The 19,566-nt window shown below is 37.0% G+C and overlaps 1 protein-coding gene across 1 annotated transcript in view; it reads right to left on the reverse strand.

Annotated features, from left to right (window-relative positions):
• RABGAP1 (RAB GTPase activating protein 1) overlaps positions 1-19,566 on the reverse strand; it is a 186,399-nt gene that overhangs the window by 26,289 nt on the left and 140,544 nt on the right. Inside the window, exons 14-18 of the mRNA XM_044664252.1 lie at positions 15,564-15,638; positions 11,960-12,085; positions 10,750-10,893; positions 5,233-5,274; positions 4,084-4,212 (exon numbers count right to left, since the gene is read on the reverse strand). Of these exons, the coding sequence (XP_044520187.1) occupies positions 4,084-4,212; positions 5,233-5,274; positions 10,750-10,893; positions 11,960-12,085; positions 15,564-15,638 (516 nt within the window). The remainder of the gene's footprint in view (positions 1-4,083; positions 4,213-5,232; positions 5,275-10,749; positions 10,894-11,959; positions 12,086-15,563; positions 15,639-19,566) is intronic.

Below are 19,566 nucleotides of genomic sequence, written 5' to 3' on the forward strand. Positions count from 1 at the left end.
TTGTGTGTGTTGCCAAATCTTACAACGTATTGTTATGTAGTGTGTATATTTTTTTTTCCTGATTGCTGTGCCAAAGAGTAATAACTTGTACTAGTTTCCAAAGTACTAAATTTCCTATAAATCTTCAAACCTAGGCCTTTGTTCTAATCTGAGCACTGAGACCAAATATGGCAAATAATTACTCAGAAAACTTTAATAATTCCATTAACTACTGAATAAAGTATGAACACTTCACCTAACATTCAAGGTCTTCCAAGATATGGCCCCAACCTAATTTTTCAACTCTCTCCTCTCAGACTGTCAAATCAGACTCCATGCTGTTCTTCAAATTTGTCTCTTAGTTTCTAGTCTTCATATCTCTTCTTACACTGTTCACAGGATTATAGTTAGGTCTCAGTGGAGTCACAGAAGGTATCCGTTCCAAACCCTTCATTTCAGAATATGAGGAGGGAATGCTTTTCCAAGTCAACTTTGACAATAAAGTAGCAGAGCTGGGATTTGAACGTTCTGACTCCAAATCCATTTATTCCCATTAAAACATGCTACCTCTCCCCTTTGTCTTCAATATCTGTCTTGGAGCAATCAGATTCCTCAATATTCTTTCAATATTTATAGAATATACTCAAGATAGTCAGAATTACAAGCTGTCAGGTGAAAAATTTGGACTTTATTCAAGAGATAAAGAAGTAATTTGATATTTTTGAGTAATCATTTAATATACTAGACTTAGAAATGAAACGGTATTTATTCTGTCTCAGCTAAGTAAAGAACTACAGTACTAGACTGGAGTAAAAGTGTTTAGGTTCGTTTAAATGCCTTTCACCTTTCTGTTCCATCGTGTTCTCATTTGTAAGATGCAGATAGCTTAGATTAGATGCTGAATTCTCTTCCAGGTGTGAATCCTATGATTCTAGGGTATGTTAAGTATGGGACACAACTTACTGATTAAGGGTTTTCAAGAATCAGATGGTAAAAAAGTTTTCAGAAATTTTTGCAACAGGTATCTCAGTGGTACAATATAGATATGAACATACAAATTTCTAAATACCCTGAAAATGTAGATTTATAGCATGAGAGGCAACATTGAATAGTATAGGGCAGCATTGGGGGGGCTTTAATGAGTTTGGCCCACGGGGCAGAAAACCCAAGCTTTCTGTGAGCCCCCGAATTACCAGAGAGAGCTGAGGGAGAAAGTGCTTGCTTTGGGTGGCTGAACAGAGGGGTGAGGCATGTAAAAAATGTCCTCTGGTGCTGGGAAGAGCAGGAATGGAGCAGCTCCCTGAGTGCTGGCTTTGCACACATGTGCCACATCTTCACCGACGTGGGTACAGGGAAAAGAACATTTGGCTTAGAAAACGTATCCAAGTTCTATCAATCATTAGTTATATGGTCTTGGGCCAGTCATTTAATCTCAATTGAACCTCAATTTCCTCATCTATAAAATCAAGGGATACTGTTACTTGTAGAACTGTACCAAATACATGTGAAAATCACATATGAAAATGCACCTAAAGGGTTTTGGAACCACATAAAGCATTATATAAATTTAAGTTTTTATTATGTATTAATAATGATAATAACAACTAGCATTTTATAAGAAGTCTACATATATAATTTCAGTCACTAGAATAACCTATTTAGGATAGGACTCACTCCTTAAACCATATTTTTCTATCAAAGGACAATGACCTATGTATGGGGCATGGAGTGTGGGAATCAATTTAACAAGTGGCCAAATGATTGCCTATATTATCCTAAAACTTTTATGTATTAAATACAGCAATAAAAATATCCTATTCTTATAGCTAGCAATTAACAACTAAGAATAGTTTACATTTTTGTAATGATTTCACAATAACACTGTGAACAAAGCAATAAATGTATGAGTATTTCACCTCCATTTTAGAGACGAGAAAACATGTTCTTATGACAGACAATAATCATATAAGTAATAAGCAGCAGTTACAGAAAGAAGGCTTTCTGATGCTAAGACTAGTGTTTTATCCACCACACTATTCCATTCCATGTCCCTAGAAACATAAAGACTACATTTGATCTTTTCACATAAAATTTCACATATAAGTTTCCTGACTGAACTGATTTTCTTGATACTGCTTTCCTCCCATCTGTCTGATAGCTTATTCTCAAGCTCCAAACCCCTTAGCAGAGGTGTCCATTCTCCTAGGGCTCTGTCCTGGGTCCACTTCTTTCTCTAAATATACACATAGATCCAGTTTCCATCTTTCCTAAATTCTACCTGCATTATGAGCTGCTTGTTAGACATCTCCATGGTTTCCAATCAGTATCTCATATTCAAAAGTTCTAAAATGGAACTCATCTCCTCTAAATCTGTTCCTCCTTTGAACTTCCCTATTTCTGTTGAAAATATTACCATATCCCCAGTAACTCAGGTTCATAATCTCAGACTCATCCTTAACTCCTCTTCCTCCTTTATCTTTCATCACATCCAGTAAGCTGTCAGTGTCATTGATTTTTACCCCTGCATTCTCATATCCTTTCCCTTCCATCTATCCACATGGCTACCACTTCATTAGGTCCTTCATTGTCACTAAACAGAACTATTGTGATAGTCTCCTAATTGGTTTTCCTGCTTCCAGTTTCTTCCTTCTCCAAAATTTCCTCTATATAAGTCTCTCCCATACTTCAAAATCTTCAATGGCTCCTCATTATTTAAAGGATAAAACAGAAAACCCTTAGTCTAGCATTTAGGGTCCACACAATCTAGTTCCTTTCCATTTTTTATTTCACACAACTTTCCATGAATGAATCTATATTCCAGACAACTTGGACCAGTCATTCTCCAAAACAACATGACATCTCTTTCCTCTGTGTATTTGTGTAAATTGTTCTCCACCTTTTATATACACTTTACCCTAACCTTGGAGGTTCACATGCTACTTCCTCTATTACCCTTTTCTCCCTTTTCCTCCACCATGTTCCTGATAACTATACTATTATGTTGTGCCTCTTGCTTTCCAAGGACAGGGAATGTTTCCTTTTTTTTTTTTGTCTTTGTATCCCCAGTGTGTATTATATTGCTTTACACATAGGAAGTATTGAATAAAAATTTGCTCAACTGAAATCTGTTGAATTTTCATAATAGAAGTCAGTTTTATAGGGAATCCTAACATTTGACATTGTACTAATGAAAGCTGCAACAGCTAAATAGTTCACCTGACATTTTCCACATTCATACAATAAAACTACTCAACTCCTTCAAGGTAATAAGTACCTGTAAATCATACATGCTCAATTACCTGTTTGCCTTAACACAGGCTAACCTCATATGCCTGAAGCAAGTTTGCCAACTACTGATTAAATCTAAATCCAACAGTGATGATGTGAGACACCTCCCATTTAGATTCTTCTCAGAAACTAAGACTATTGAAAGGTTTCTAATGAATGGGAATTCAAAAGGGGCTAAAGTGTGCAGCTTACATTAATTTCTCTTTAGAGAGGAAGAAAAGGCAAGCTTTTTAAGCCATGCTGCTTAATCTCCCTACTCCTGGTACTCTCATCTATTTTCTATTATGTTACTAATGTACTTATCTTATTCTTCTTTTACTAGCTTTTAAATATCCTGAAGTTAGGAAATTTTTTCATCTTTCACTGATCCCTCTCAATAATTAGCACAGAAGGTCACATGGAATAGGTGTTCAGTAATGTCTGATGAAGACTGGATATGGAACCCCTCTTTACTATATCTGCAAAATGAGTATGGTTAATGTTGGCATAGAGATGTTGTGAAAACTGGGTAAATTAAGGGATTGAGAGCAATCTGAAAAACATTAAAGTGTTACACAATGTAAAAGATGGTTATAGAGCTTGTTGGTTTTGCTTCTTATAAGAATAAGTCGGAAATGCTAGGCCTCAGTTTTCTCATAAGTAAAAAAATGAGGGCACTGAATTCGACAAATTCTAGGGGGTTTCTTCCAACTCTAAATTCTATGATGCAATTATTATATATGTGCTCTCTTGGAACATTTACAGACTTCTGCCAAAACCTTTAGCCAGCTGAGGAAAGAGAAAGGAAAACTTAAAAGTATCTAAGTTACTTTTTACCTTCATATTGCAAGCTAACTCCATTAGTTTTTTAGCATTTTCTTCAGAGCGATATCGCTTAGGAAGCTGAACCCGAAAGAACTTCAAAGCCCCTTCAAAGTCTGTCAGAAGCAAGTCATCCTTGGAAGTCTTCGAAAATAAGGAAAGAAAACACATATAAACACAGAAACATTTGCTATGAAAATACACAAGCAGCATTCGAATAAACCAAAAAACAGTGACTATACCTACTGCTTCCTCCTCTCCATGTCTGCTTAAGAAATCATCCTCAAAGCCTGGAATATTCTCCCTTTTCCTTAGCTACTGAACCCTTACCCATCCCTCAAAGCTTAACTCAAATACTACCTAGCCCATGAAGCCTCTTTGCTTGTGATGATACCCAAACTCCTTTTTCTTGCCTCCCTTCAAGGGTCACACAATCTGGCTCCCACTTACCTTTCCATCTTCATTTTACACAACTCTCCATTATTTTTTTTCTTAACCCTTACCTTCCACCTTAGAATCAATACTGTGTATAGGTTCCAAGGCAGAGGAGTGGTAAGGACTAGACAATGGGAGTTAAGTGGCTTGCTCAGGGCCATGCAGTTGGGAAGTGCCTGAGACCAGATTTGAACTTAGGACTTTCTATCTCTAGACCTGGCTCTTAATCCACTGAGCTACCCAGTTGCCCCCACAATTCTCTATTATTAAATGTATATTCCAGACAACCTACACTAGTTGTTCCCCAAATTCAACATGACATCTTTTTCCTCTGTGTATTTATGTAAATTGTTCCCCATGTTTAGGATGTACTTCACCTTCACCTTGGTTTCATAGCTGTCTAAGGCACTGAACGTATATCATAGCTATCTGGGTATGTATCATATGAGGACAAAGAAGCAGTCTCATGTAAATTTTATATTTTTCCAGTATGAAATACAAGGCTTTGCACTTAATATATGCCTAATAACTGATTATTGAAAGAGGGCTCTCCTCAAGTCTTTATTACAACCTCTTTTCTCAATTTAGGGCATTGTAGTACCAACATGAGGAAGCACTCTGCTGACATAACAGTAGGAGGAGGTTGTTTACATTTACTTTATGATAAAACTAATTGCTGCTATAGTGTAAAGAATAGGGATGAAATAAAAGTTTGATAGAAAGGCTTACCTTTAATAAACCAAGGGCAACGTTAAAAATAACACTTATTCCCTAAAGAAGAGAGACAAAATGAACAATTTTAATATGTCTGGTTATTAATTTTTTGCTTCATAAAACTATTTTTTTATTTGAAAAAGTGAATTCCAACATCCTTTCCATGTCTAAATCCTAGGAACCATCAATTAAAGCCGAGAACAGAAACTTTAGTTAAAGAGTAGTAGGGTCAATCCCCTGTGCTGACAATCTATTTAAATTGTTGTCATCTAATACTTTCCTGAGTAAAAGTGTCTCTTGTATCACTCTTACAGAATCCACTAAAGGCATCACATGATTGAAAAAAAATTTTTATAAAAAGACTCTAATTGTTACTAATTATGCCAAAACTTATTGACATATTGCAAGGATTTCAATGATTTATTGGCACTATGTGTCACACTTTGAGTAGTTCTGTACAAAAAGTCTGTCCCCTCTTTTACTCCTATGAATAGAAATCACAGAACCTCTGAACTGCAAGGGTTCTCTGAGGTCCCCTGTCATCCACACCCAAAGAATTCTCTTTACAACATCCCCGACAAGTGTCCGCACAGCCTCTGCTACAAGATCTTGTGGCAAGTCACTGTAGCCCATGGATAGCTCTGATTAAAAAGAAGAATCTTACACTAAGCTGTCTCAGTGTAACTTCTACCCATTGCTCCTTGTCCTGTTTTATGGGGTCAAGCAGAGTAAGTACAGCTCAGTGGAAGTGGTCTTTAGTGTACTGTCTTTGGAAAACAAAATAAGTTTTGAACTCCTAATAGCCAGCATTCGATGTGATGGTTGGTGTTGCTTGACATTTTGTCACAAAGGAGGGTTCACTGTGAGGACTCATTATTTGGATATGACCACGATGTGAAAATAAGACATGAATAAAATTCATCAAAAAACAACAAAGCCCAAAATATATAGCTGACATAGACTCCTTCCCCCTCAGCAATTCTCTTATGTAAACGTGATCTTGATGTTACAGAGTAGCAAACAGAGGATCAGAAAGGGAAACTAACTCATAGGCTTTTGTAAAAATAAGGGAATGTATATCTTTTCATCACAAGTCTACTGGTCATTCCAGGACATCACAATGCCTTTCAATCAAGAGCTATGTGGTGGCCAATACCACTTCCTTTAAGGTCTACAGGTATACATACTTTCATCTTTTCTCCCCTTTCCTTATAACCGTACTCTTTCCTAAGACCTATTTCCCCTTTCCTGTCTCCCTGAATGGCTTTGTCCCCCACCCCTTCCCTGTGAATGTAATGGGACACTGATGAATTCAAGGGCATCACTTAACAAGAGACACTAGGAAATTCCTTTGCTTTTGGACCCTATACCAAGGATACCTTCTGCCATTCTTTTCACTTTGTTTACTAACATCTTATCTAACCTTCAAGGCTCTTTTATGAAGCTTCTCCTGATCCCCACATCTGGAAAGGCCTTCTTTCTCATATGAACTCATAGGACTTTATAAACCCTTTATACATTTGCATATTTTAGTTTACATTTCATTTATTTATAAACAACTCAATTTCCTTCAGACACTGGATTATAAACTTTTTGATGAAAAGAAACAAGTCTCATTTTCTTTGTCTTCCCCTGGGATCTATCAGAGTACAAAGTAGAAGACACTGTACTGTAGTGGAAAGAAGCACTAGACTTGGCAGTCTAAGAAACTGGGTTTGAATTTTGGCTTTTCCTACATAATCTCAGGCAAAACATTAGTCTAGAGCTCTCTTTTTCCTCATTTCTTTCCCAAATCACTGAGATATTTTCCCCTCATTATCTTTTCCTTCATCTATGAGGACCTTTGTCCTGGCCAAGGCAAACTCTTTTTCAATTAGCCTTGATCCCATTCCATTCTGTCTTCTCCATAAGATTGTTTCCTCTCACATCTCCATTCACTCATTCATTTTCAATCTCTCCCTAACTACTGGCTGCTTCCCTAAAATATACCTCTATTTCTCCCTATATTTAGGCTGCTTCCCTGCTTAAGAACACACTTATCTCCACCATCCTTAAAACTCTTCACAGGGGCAAAATTAGGACACTAATGCATTGCTGCTGGAGTTGTGAACTGATCCAACCATTCTAGAAGACAATTTGGAATTATGCCCAAAGGGCTTTAAATGACTGCCTACTCTTTGATCCAGCCATCTCACTGATGGGTTTGTACCCCAAAGAGATAATAAGGAATAATACACGTACAAAAAAAATAGCCGTGCTCTTTGTGGTGGCAAAAAATTGGAAAATGAGAGGGGTGTCCTTCAACTGGGGAATGGCTGAACAAATTGTGGTACCTGTTGGTGATGGAATACTATTGTGCTAAAAGGAATAATAAACTGGAGGAATTCCATGTGAACTGGAAAGACCTCCAGGAACTGATGCAGAGTGAAAGAAGCAGAACCAGGAGAACCTTATATACAGAGACTGATTCACTGTGGCACAATCAAATGTAATGGACTTTTCCACTAGCAGCAATACAATGATCTAGGACAATTCTGAGGGACTTATGAGAAAGAAAGCTATCCACATCCAGAGAAAGAACTGTGGGAGGAGAAACACAGAAGAAAGATATTTCCTTGATCACATGGTTGGATGGGGATATGGATGTAGACTCTAAATAATATGGAAATAGGTCTTAATCAATGATACTTGTAAAACTCAGTTGAATTGCGCATTGGCTATGGGAGGAGGTAGGGAGGAGGGAAGGGAAAGAATATGAATCATGCAACCATGGAAAAATATTCTAAATTAATTAATTGAATAAAAATTTTTTTAAAATCCTCACTGGATTTGATTGTCCTATGTTCAGAATCCTACTGTTAACCACTGGCATATATCTCTCCTCCTTTTCATGACCAAATTCCTTAAGAAAGTCACCTATAACAGGTGCTTCTATTATGCCTCCTCACTACTCCTTGTCCTGTCTCCTCCTGCCCCTTCCCTACCCAGTTCATTCTAAATCCTCAGAAGTCAGGCTTCCAGTCTCACCATTCAACTAAAACTACTGTCTCAATTTACCAATGATCCCTTAATGGTCAAATCCAATGGTCTTGTCTTCTCTTCTCCCTCTAAACTATTTCACTTGGTGATTTCATCAATTCCCATGGATCAAATTATAATCTCTATGTCAGTGTTTCTCAGATTAATTTATTTAGAACTAAACTCTCTCCTCACCTCCAATAGTTTCACCTTTTTGCCTAATGGACATCTCAAGCTGGATCTTAAACACAACATGTTCAAAAAAGAACAAACTCTAAATCCTCCATTCTTAACTTCTCTTTTACCCAAGTTTGTAACAAAGATGGCATCCTCAATGACTCTTCATTTGGGGTCATCCTATATTTCAAATCTGTTGTGAAGTCCTTCAAAGCCTCTCTTGAATATATCTCCTCCTTTTCTCTGATGTACCTACCAGCCTGGTGAAGACCACTGTCACCTCATGCCTGCATACAGCAAGAGCCTGCTAACTGGTATACCTACCTCTAATTTCTGTCTCTCCCTGGCCAGTCCATCCTCTGCTTGGCTATTAAAGTGATCTTCCTAAAGTTTATCCCTGACCATGTGACTCACCTACTTGATAAACTCCAGTGAGCCCCTTCATCCTACATCCAACTGATCTGTCTGGTCTTCACCAATGTCTCCAGTAATTCCTTTCTCAAGACCAAATAAGCTCTTAAACTCGCTCCTCCTCATTACTCCTTGGCCCTGAGATCCCTCCCTCTCTCTGACTGGAAGTGTGGAGGGTAGATATTGAAGGGCTCCTCCCAGATCCTCCAGTTAAGGAATGCATCCAGTGCAGTCATCTCATCATTCCCCACAGCTGCAGGTCTTTCATCATGCCTTGTGCTAGATCCCCTTCTTCCTCCAATTTTTTAGGTATTGTATGTCTCTATTAGTTCATTAGATCTTTGAGGGCATGGCCCATCTTTTGTCTTTGTATCTTCCTGGCTTAGCACAGTGCCTGGCACATATAGTAAGTACTTAATAAATGCTTATTAATTGGCTCCCTATCACCTCTAGGATCAAATATAAAATTCTGTTTAGCTTTTAAAGCCCTTCACAACCATGCCCCTTCCTACATTTAGGCTTTACTCATTTCTATATTTTTTCTGTTCCCTGAATGCAATTCATGTGTCAAGTCCATACTTGTTGTCCCTTAAGGTTGGTATACTATTTTCCCTCTTTGTTTGTTTCTTGGCTTGTCTTTCTTCAAGTGCCACCTAAAATCCCGTCTTCTGCAAAAGACCTTTCCTGGTCACCCTTTCTTCTATGATTACCTCCAATTTAACCTGGTTATATCTTTTGTGGTCTATTTGCTACCTCCACCATTAGACAGGAAGCTCTTTGAGAGTATAGTTTGTTTTAGCCTTTCTTTATAGCCCTAGTGCTTAACACATTGCCCAGCACACAACAGGTACTTAATAAATACTTGATAAATCTAATTGTTAGTGTTTCTAATCTAATTATTTAGTACCTTCCAGCTCTAGATCTCACAGTCCTGGGATTATATGTACAAAATAGTGCGGTATTGGAGTCAAGGGACTGTAGAAGCTCCTTGAAGCAGAGGCTGTTTTTGTCTTTCTTTGCATCCCCAACACTTAGCAATCCGTCTGGCACATAGTAAGCATTTAAATGCCAGATGACTACTGACTCACTGACTTCCCTTCCCTGAGACTTAGTTTTGTTATCTTTAAAATGAGACAGTTGAACAAGGTGATATCCAGTTTTTTTTTCAATTCTAAATCCTATGATCTTTTTTTTTTTTTTAATTCTTACCTTCTGCCCTGGACTCAATTAAGTGTCCAAGGCAGAAGAGTGGAAAGGGCTGGGCAGTGGGGGTTAAGTGATTTGCCCAGGGTCACACAGCTAGGAACTCTCTAAGGCCACATTTGAATGCAGGAGCTCCCATCTCTTGACCCAGCTCTCAAACCACTGAGTTACTTGGCTTTCCCTAATCTTATGATCTCAAATCTCTTGTCTCCCTTATTGGATTAAGGGCAAGAAGCACATCTTCTTTATCTCTGTCTACCCTTAGTCTCTCTCAGCTGTGGGACCTAAGAGAGTACATTGTACACAGTAGTGGTAGGAAGGTGTAGAGGGAAGGTCAATGCACTTAAGAGGCAGAAGCCCTGGTTAAAATTTTAGTTCTGGATATACTAACCTGGATAGAATATCTGAGCTGGAAAGGATCTAGTCCAATCCCTTCATTTTACTGATGAACATACTGGAGCTCCTCAAAATAAAGTGATTTTCCTGAGGTCATTTGTAAAATGAGGTGGTTTAGATTATCAGTCTTCACAGGGTGGGAAAAAAGCCCTCTCTCTAAAAGAGCTAGAGAAATATTATGATTTGTCTTGGCATGGGGGAATCATATGCTATACCTCAATTTACCAGTTCTGATTAACAATTAGGAAGAAGATAATCATGTTGTCTTTGAAACAGTAGGAAGACTATAAAATAGAGACAGGGTTTTTTATAGTCACTGATACATACCTCACATAATAGCAGGTCAATTATATGGAAGACCATGTAGAGAGGGAATTTTGCAGTGAAGAGTGTAAGAAACCACTGGGAAGCATACATATGTGCTTCAAGGCTTATATCCAGGAAGTGGTTGTACAGGTCAGGAATGTACTCCTGAAATGGCAAACTAATTAATTAGCTTTTGGCATAAATGTAGCTGTTGACTCAAATCTGCCAGGAATAAGACAATAAAGTCATACACTTATGAGAGTTCTCACTCTTTTCCCCCCTTTCAAAGCAGCAATGGCAGTCATCGAGAAGAAAATAGAACATCTGGAATTCAACTAGAACAGAACCAATTCTCTTACTATTCAATTTATGAAAATTGCTCTGAACAACAACAAAAAGAACAACTAAGAATCCCTCCCAAATAGTGATGAGTATTGAGAAATTAATTTTCTGTACTAGATTGGAATACAATTGGAGAGGCTGGCTTTATTTCTAGTATAAAAACCAGAAGCAGAAAAATCAAACATCCCCACAAACAACATTTCCTGACTGACTTTGTTGTGATAAAATCTCTTGAATATCATTTGATCTTTAGAATGTTTATAAAAATATAAACAGAGTACACACATCAGAGTCATACTTTATCAACCTTTGTATCATTAACATGTTTAAAAAACCTATTAAAATAACTTCATATGGAAATGCATGACAAAAGTTAAGTCAAGACAGACACGTCCTCTCATGGCTCATTTTTTTTTTCATTTTCATAGAAATTTAAAGAGTTAGAGGGGACTTTAGAGGTCATTTAGTCCAACTCCTAAAGAAGTGACTATCCTCTGACAGAAATATTTCAGGATGGGGTACTCACTACAAATAAACACAGATTATTCCAGTGTTGGATATATCTGATTATCTGGAAGTTTTTCCTTGCATTAAGCTTCATATTGTGCCCTTCAGTAACTTCCAACTGCTGCTTCTAGTTCTGTTCTTTGAGTTCAAGAAGTTTTCCTATGCATTTGTTCTTTCACATGACAGCTTGATATTTGTACCAATGGCTCCAGTTCCTTCCGTATCCTGGTGGTTTTTCTCTGGATATGTCCTAGTATTGCTAATATTATCCCTTCCAAACTGAGTATAATGCTACAGATGTGGTCTGCCCAGGGGAAAGGATAAGTGGTATTATCATTTCTTTTTTAAATGATAATTTCTTAAATACAATTTGACCCAGTACCTGCATGAGGCGCTCTAACTGGTAAAACTTGCAGTGTAAATCTTCAAAGTTTTGCTTGAAAAGTTCCCTGAGTCCATAGTCAAACATGATTTTAACCAGAACACTGAAAGCTTGTTCCTCAGGCATCTATAAAGAAAAGATCAAACAAGAAAACCAATTTTGCATCCGTTTGTGTTCTTTTCAATATATTAAGCTCATGCCACCTTATCCTCATTTGGATGGCAGAAAGAAGAGTGGCAGATAATACTAGATATTTACATATTTCCCCTCTTGTCAGATCTGACAAGAGAAAGCAAGCTTCTTTTCTTTAAACTTACAGCCATCTCCTCAAGCCAAAGAGGCAAAGTTAAACCTTAATGCTGTGAAGAACTAACACTATTTTGTCAACTCTATATTTTCCTGTATAGCTATTAGAATAAGAACAGGACATGGAGAAAAGGATCTGTCATTTTTAAGCTAATCAACTCAAAGAATGCCAGAACCGAAAGGGCCTTTATGATAGAGAAAACAGCATTTCCTAGTGACTAAAGATCATTTAAATTCCCATCATTCATTTTATGGAAAGGGGAATTGAGGTCCAGATAACGAAGTGACTTGCTCAAGGTATATATACAGAGATTTAAAGAGCTTAACACAGGAAAACAACAGCAAAGCAGGAACTAGAATTTCTTGATTTTTTATTTAGTATTCTTCTATTCACACTGAGTTGTCTCTCAACACATCAAGCATCTAATCCACTGGAGTTCCCTTATTGTCAAAAATGTTAACTCTCCTCTCAACTGACCAAAAAAGACATAGCTAAATAAAGATTATATGCCTTACAGATTAGTGACTAAATGGAAATTATCCTTTAAACTCCTATAAAAATCTTATAGTATATTCTAGAATGCAATGGAAAAGTACTTGCCTGAACCTAGCACAACATCTAGTTGTTTTGATTTTTAAAAGACTCAAAATTTTACATTTATAACTCTATAACATAGTAGCAATCTCTCAAAAAAAAGGAGAGGGAGAAGACTGCAGAAGATGAATATGGAAAGGAGAGTTAGGTAAAGTTAAAGGTGAAAGACTTCTGTGGGGTTTCTGTGTAGAAGGTAGGGTTAGAAGGCACATCTAATCTTGGTCAACGGCCCACAACATTACACAAAGACTAATGATGTTAATAATAATAATAAACCACACATATGTGGTTATTCATATTTTACAAAATACAAAACCTTCCTTCCCCCTCCCCCCAAGAAATCCTGAGAGAAAGGCTAGGAAAATTTATTCTCTCCATTCCACAGATAAGAAAACTGAGATTTAGAGAACAGAAATAACTTGGATATTTTCATATTGGTATCAAGTAGTAGAGGAAAAACTTGAATCCAGATCTCTAGACTTTAAGTTTAGTTCTGTTTCTTTGACACTCTGCTCCTTAGATGGGGCTAGAGAGATAGGTCTGACCTAATATAGCATTTCTATGTGAGTCGCTGGCTCAACACACACCTATTAAATATCTACACTTCATGCATAGTACATCTATGGAGTGAGTGTCAGAAGGTTCAAAGTCTGGATAAGACAAACTCCCTAACCTCAGGGAAACATCTTGAAACACAGAATATCACATGCAAAGTGCATTGTGAGAACTAAATGAGGACACAATAAGTGCTGTATAAATGCCAGTTATGATTACAGAGAAATACAATGAAGTGCTCTATGAGATAAAGAAGGAAGGTTAACATGGAGGAACAGGAAAGAGTTTCTGAAGAGGCTGGAAATGAATTGCACATTAAAGGAAGGCTAAGAATTCCAAAGGCTGAGGAGTGTGATGTACTCTGCCTTTTAATAAACTTAGGAATACGACTTGCCATTATTTTAAGTAAAGACACGGCAAGAAGCTGACAGCATCTATATAGCCAATACAGAAAGCACCAGCACCCCACAGAGATTTCAAGAATTAAACCTCAGGAATTATGGTTAGGGAACTAATTATCCATTTGTTTCTTAAAGGGACTGTGATCACCATTATTTTTATTATCTTATTTTAGGAAAACAAAACTATGAGGCTGAATGTTAAGGACAAACCAGTCAGGACACTCTTGTGAAAACCCTGAAATATAATCACAAATGTAAAAAGCTGGGAGGAAAAGAAAAGAGAATAATATTGGGCATCAGACAAGCAGGATTTGAATCCTGGTTTTTGCTACTTCCTATCTGTGTAACTTTGGACAAGTCACTCCCTTTCTTTGGGTCTCAGTTACCTCTTTTGTAAAATGAAGAGACTGGACTATATGAACTCTAAGGTTAAGTCCTTAGAATTTCCTATAGCTATAACTATTTCTTCCCTTTTTAAAAGTCTGTTAGAAGTTCTAAGTCATAAAAAGGCAAAGTTCAAACAGATTTTCAGGCTGCCTTACCTTTTTAGTGCTCACAAAGTTTCTCTTAACAACATAGAATTATGTAAGTACATTTCTTGAAGAACCTTGTGGTGTGAAATATACTGTTTATTTCTACCAAATTTGAGGAAAAAACACAAAAGTATAAAACCAGACTAGGTTTAGAAGGGTATATTGTGATTAGTAGGTTTGGTGTGGCATTCAAGGCCCTATGAAATCTGGCACCTCTCTACTTTTTCAGCTTTATCTAATGCTACTCCCGATCATGTAGGCAACAATCAAGTTAAAGTGGATTGCTTTCTGAACCATATACATATATATATATATATATATGAAGCTGTTTCTTTTGTTCTTAGTCATACCATTCCCTGTGTCTAGAATATGCTTTCAATATTCAATATTTCAAATCTATGCCCTTTGAAATCCTAGCCACCTTTCAAATTCTCGATCAAATGTTGCTTCTTGTAGGAAGCTCTCTATGTCTTCCCAAACAGAAATGATTGATCTTTGCAAGGCATTCTATATATTTCCTGTGCTTTTAGCACATTATATTTTGCATTACAGCTAATGGTCAGTTTCTATACATCAAGGTATAATAAATAGCTAATCTTTATATGTTGCTTACTATGCACCACTTTGTTAAGTGCTTTACAATAATTATCACATATGTTCTCGTCAACGATCCTAGAAGGCATGTGCTATTATTATCTTCACTTTAAAGAAGAGGAAACTGAGGCCTGAGAGAGATGAAGTGACTTGTCCAGGGTCACACTGCTAGTAAATGGCTGAGGCTAAATTTGAACACAGGTCTTCCTGATTCCAGGCCTGGCATTCTCTTAATTGCATCACTTCACTGTATGTATTCTCTCCCTTCTGTTAGAGCAGTGGTTCCCAAACTTTTTTGGCCTACTGTCCCCTTTCCAGAAAAAATATTACTTAGCCCCCTGGAAATTAATTTTTTAAAAAAATTAATAGCAATTAATAGGAAAGATAAATGCACTTGTGGCCATCACCGTTTCCCTGGATCGCTGCGGCACCCACCAGGGGGTGGTGGTGCCCATTTTGGGATTCACTCTGTTAGAGTGTAAGCTCCAGGAAGTCAGGAGGCTTAGTTATCTTTGCATCTCCTCCTGGACCTAACTCGAGTCATCAAATTGTTAATACTTAACAAATGGTTGTGAATGAATGGCTATGTGTTGGCATAGAGAAACGCTCTGGTCACATACGTGCAGAAGTAACACAGCAGCAAGGAATGACTGGCCCTGGCAGTAGCCGATTTCTTCATCGTACACAGAATAAGCCTAGAAAAAGAACAAAGATTTTAATATTCCAAATCACCCACATATAAAAAAAAGCAATCAGACCTGCCTGTGAGCAAAGCAGCTGAGAGCAGGGAATGGGAAGTAGGGGAAGGGCACCAAGTGTGTCATCTGTCCAGCTCTGCCACCTCCTGGCCTGACAGAGCTGGAAGGGAGCTGAGACATCATCTAGTTCCATAACATCATTTTACAGATGAGGAAATTCAGTCTAGTCAGAGGAAAGGCCTCATCATCCCAGATTCAGAGCTAATAGATCTAATGAAGTTTCTAGACTTACTCCTGCACATTCAAGGGTCCTTTCTTTTCTGTGTACTTGGCAGCTCACTTAGTATGGATGAGCATGAAACACCATGCACCAGAGAGAGAAAAGCTTGATAAAGATGATTCAGTTTTCTTCCTGTGAGTGGCAAAGCCAGACATAATTCTCCCATGGTAATACATTTCCTTATGAGAATGATTTTTTTCTGAAAGTAATCATATTTTTAGGTTTAACTGCCTTCCATTCTTTCCTACAAATCTCCTCAGAAAATTCTCTTTTGTGGTATACTGACATCCAACATTTCTCAGTATTGAGTCTGGCTTTTTTGGCCTTGTTAGCAACTTTCAGAGGCTTTTATTAAACAGCAATAACAACTGAGTCAGCAGTGGTAGAAAGGGAATTACATTTAGATTTGAAATGTTTTTTTCCTTGATTAATAAATTCATTTCTGAAGAGGCTTCCCTTTCTTTATCATTTCCTTTTCATTTTTCCACTTATGTTCCTTGCCAGGATCCTTCCAATTCCAGTAAATCAATGTGAGGTTTTATGTTTGGATTTTAGATTGGATGACAGCACTAGTAAAATAAAATTAGTTTTATGACAAATTCAATTGTGTTTGAAAGTTTAATATGTAATTAAATTGTATATAAGTTTTTTTTCTGTTACATTATAATTGTACTTTCAGAGGTTTGAACCAATTTTTTCATAATCTGGGTTATATCAATTTAGAAGTCATGTATTAAATACTTAGTACTGACATGCTCAAAAATGAAATGCCTGCCTCCTGCCTCCTAATTGTAAATTAGAAGCACTTTTCTCACAACACGACCAAGATAGAGTAATGTAAATATTTTTTAAACCCTTACTTTTGATCTTAGAATTGATACTGAGTATTAGTTCCAAGGTAGAAGAGTAGTAAAGGCTAGGCAATTGGTATTAAGTGACTTGTCCAGAGTCACACAGCCACTTCCCAGCTGTGTGACCCTGGGCAAGTCACTTGACCCCCATTGCCCACCCATACCAATCTTCCACCTATGAGACAATACACCAAAGTACAAGGATTTAAAAAAAAAATTAATACTTAGTATCAACCAGATACTCAGTATCAACCAAGGTCCAGAGTCTAGGGAGTGTCTGAGGCCATATTTGAACCCAAATCTCCTTTCTCCAGGTATGACACTCCATCTCCTGAGCTACTTACCTGTCCCAGTGTAATGTAATCTTAAACTCAACTGCCAACTCCTACCTGAACCTTTTCCTGATCACCCACTATTAGTACTCTGTCCTTTTGAAATGACAAATCTTACTTTATGTTTATTTACTTGTGTTCACATTTGATTTCCCCAGTAAAATGTGAACTCACTGAATATAGGGCCTGTTTCATTTTTGACTCTGTAGCCCAGAGGGTACTAATAAATGTGACTAATATTTATATAGTGCTTTCTTTTTTTTTTTTTAATTTTTTTTTAAACCCTTGTACTTCGGTGTATTGTCTCATAGGTGGAAGAGTGGTAAGGGTGGGCAATGGGGGTCAAGTGACTTGCCCAGAGTCACACAGCTGCGAAGTGGCTGAGGCCGGGTTTGAACCTAGGACCTCCTGTCTCTAGGCCTGACTCTCACTCCACTGAGCTACCCAGCTGCCCCTTAGTGCTTTCTTTTTTAATTAATTTTTTTTCAATTACAAGAGGAAACAATTTTTGATAACTGTTTTCTGACATTCTGTGATTCTGATTCTTTCCTCCTTTCCCCCCTGCTCTATGAGGCGGTAAATAGCATCATTTAGGTTATACCATTGTTTCATGTAATATTCTCTATGTTGTACTGAAGACACATATCACGTATACAATCAAAAAATTTAGAATGAAATAAAGTGAATGATGGCAGGCTTTGATCTACAACCAGATTCCAACCATTCTTTCTTTGGCTATGGACAGCAATTTAAAAAAAAAATTATGAGTCTTTTGGGGTTATCTTCGAACTTCATTTTGCTGATATAAGTTTAGTTCTTCAGAGTTAATCACTATTTAATATTTCTGTTACTGTATATACTGTTCTCCTGGTTTTGCTCATTTCACTTTGCATCAGTTAACAGAGGTCTTTCCAGGTTTTTCTGAACCTCTCCTGTTCATCATTTCTTATAGCGCAATGGTTGCACTGGTTTTCCATTATAGTCATATCGCATAACCTGTTCAGCTATTCCCAAATGATGGACACACCCTTGGTTTTCAATTCTTTACCACTACAAAAGAGCTGCTAAAAATATTTTGTATAGGTAGGTCCTTTTCCCTTATCTCTGATCTCTCTGGGAAATAAATCTATTAGTGGTATTTCTGGGTCAAAGAGTATATGCATAGTTTTATGGCCCATTGGGCATGGTTCCACATTGCTCTCCAGAATGGCTTATCAGTTCCACTAAGAATGTATTAGTGTTCTAATTTTCCCATATCCATTCTCACTTTTATTATTTTCCTTTTTGATCATATTAGTCATTCTGATAGGTGTGAGATATCTCAGAGTTGTTTTAATTTACATTTCTCTAATCAATAGTGATTTGGAGCATTCCTTACATAAGTATAGATAATTTTAATTTCTTCATATGAGATCTGCCTGTTCCCATCCTTTGATCATTTAATCAAATGGAGAATGCTTTGTATTCTTGTAATTTGGCTCAGTTCCCTGTATTTTTAAGAAATAAGGCCTTTGTCAGGAACACTGGCTATAAATCCACCCTCCCTGCCATTTGTTGTTTTCCTTCAATCTTGGCTACATTGGTTTTGCTTGTGTGGAAACATTTAATTTAACATAATCAAAATTATCCATTTCATTTTTCATAATATTCTTTATATTTCGTTTGGTCATAAATTTTTCCCTATCCATAAGTCTGACAGGTAAACTTTTCCATGTTCTCCTAAAAGATTTATGGTATCTTTATTTCCAGATCAAGTATCCAACTTTGACTTTATCTTTGTGTATGGTGTGAAATGTTGGTCTATGCTTTGTTTCTGGCATATTGTTTTCTAGTTTCCCATCAGTTTTTGTCAAATAATGAATTCCTTACTCAAAAGCTTGGAACTTTGTGTTTACTGAACACTAGGTTACTATGGTCATTAACTACTGTGTGTTTATTTCTGAACCTATTTCATTGATCTACTACTTTATTTCTTAGCCATTTTGGTGCATAAATGTTTAATACTGATATTGTTTTATTGTCTATGGTACCTTTTATCAAGATATAATTTCCTTTATCTCTTTTGATTAGACCAATTTTTATTTTTGCTTTTTCTGAGATCACGATTGCTATCAATGCTCCCCCCCCCACCTTTTTCCTTTGGCTAAAGCATAATTGATTCTTCTCTTGTCCTTTACTTTTACTCTATGTGTGTCTCCTTGCTTTAAATATATTTCCTGTAGACAGCATGTTGTGGGATTTTAGTTTATAAACCACTCTGCTATCTTTTTCCTTTTTATGGGTGAGTTCATCCCATTCACATTCACATATTTATGATTTCTAATTGTGTGTTTTCCTCCATCTTCTCATCTTCTCTTCTCTTCTCTTCTCTTCTCTTCTCTTCTCTTCTCTTCTCTTCTCTTCTCTTCTCTTCTCTTCTCTTCTCTTCTCTTCTCTTCTCTTCTCTTCTCTTCTCTTCTCTT

This window comes from Gracilinanus agilis, chromosome 2 (genome assembly GCF_016433145.1).
Source record: "Gracilinanus agilis isolate LMUSP501 chromosome 2, AgileGrace, whole genome shotgun sequence".
NCBI classification, from domain to species: Eukaryota; Metazoa; Chordata; class Mammalia; order Didelphimorphia; family Didelphidae; genus Gracilinanus; species Gracilinanus agilis.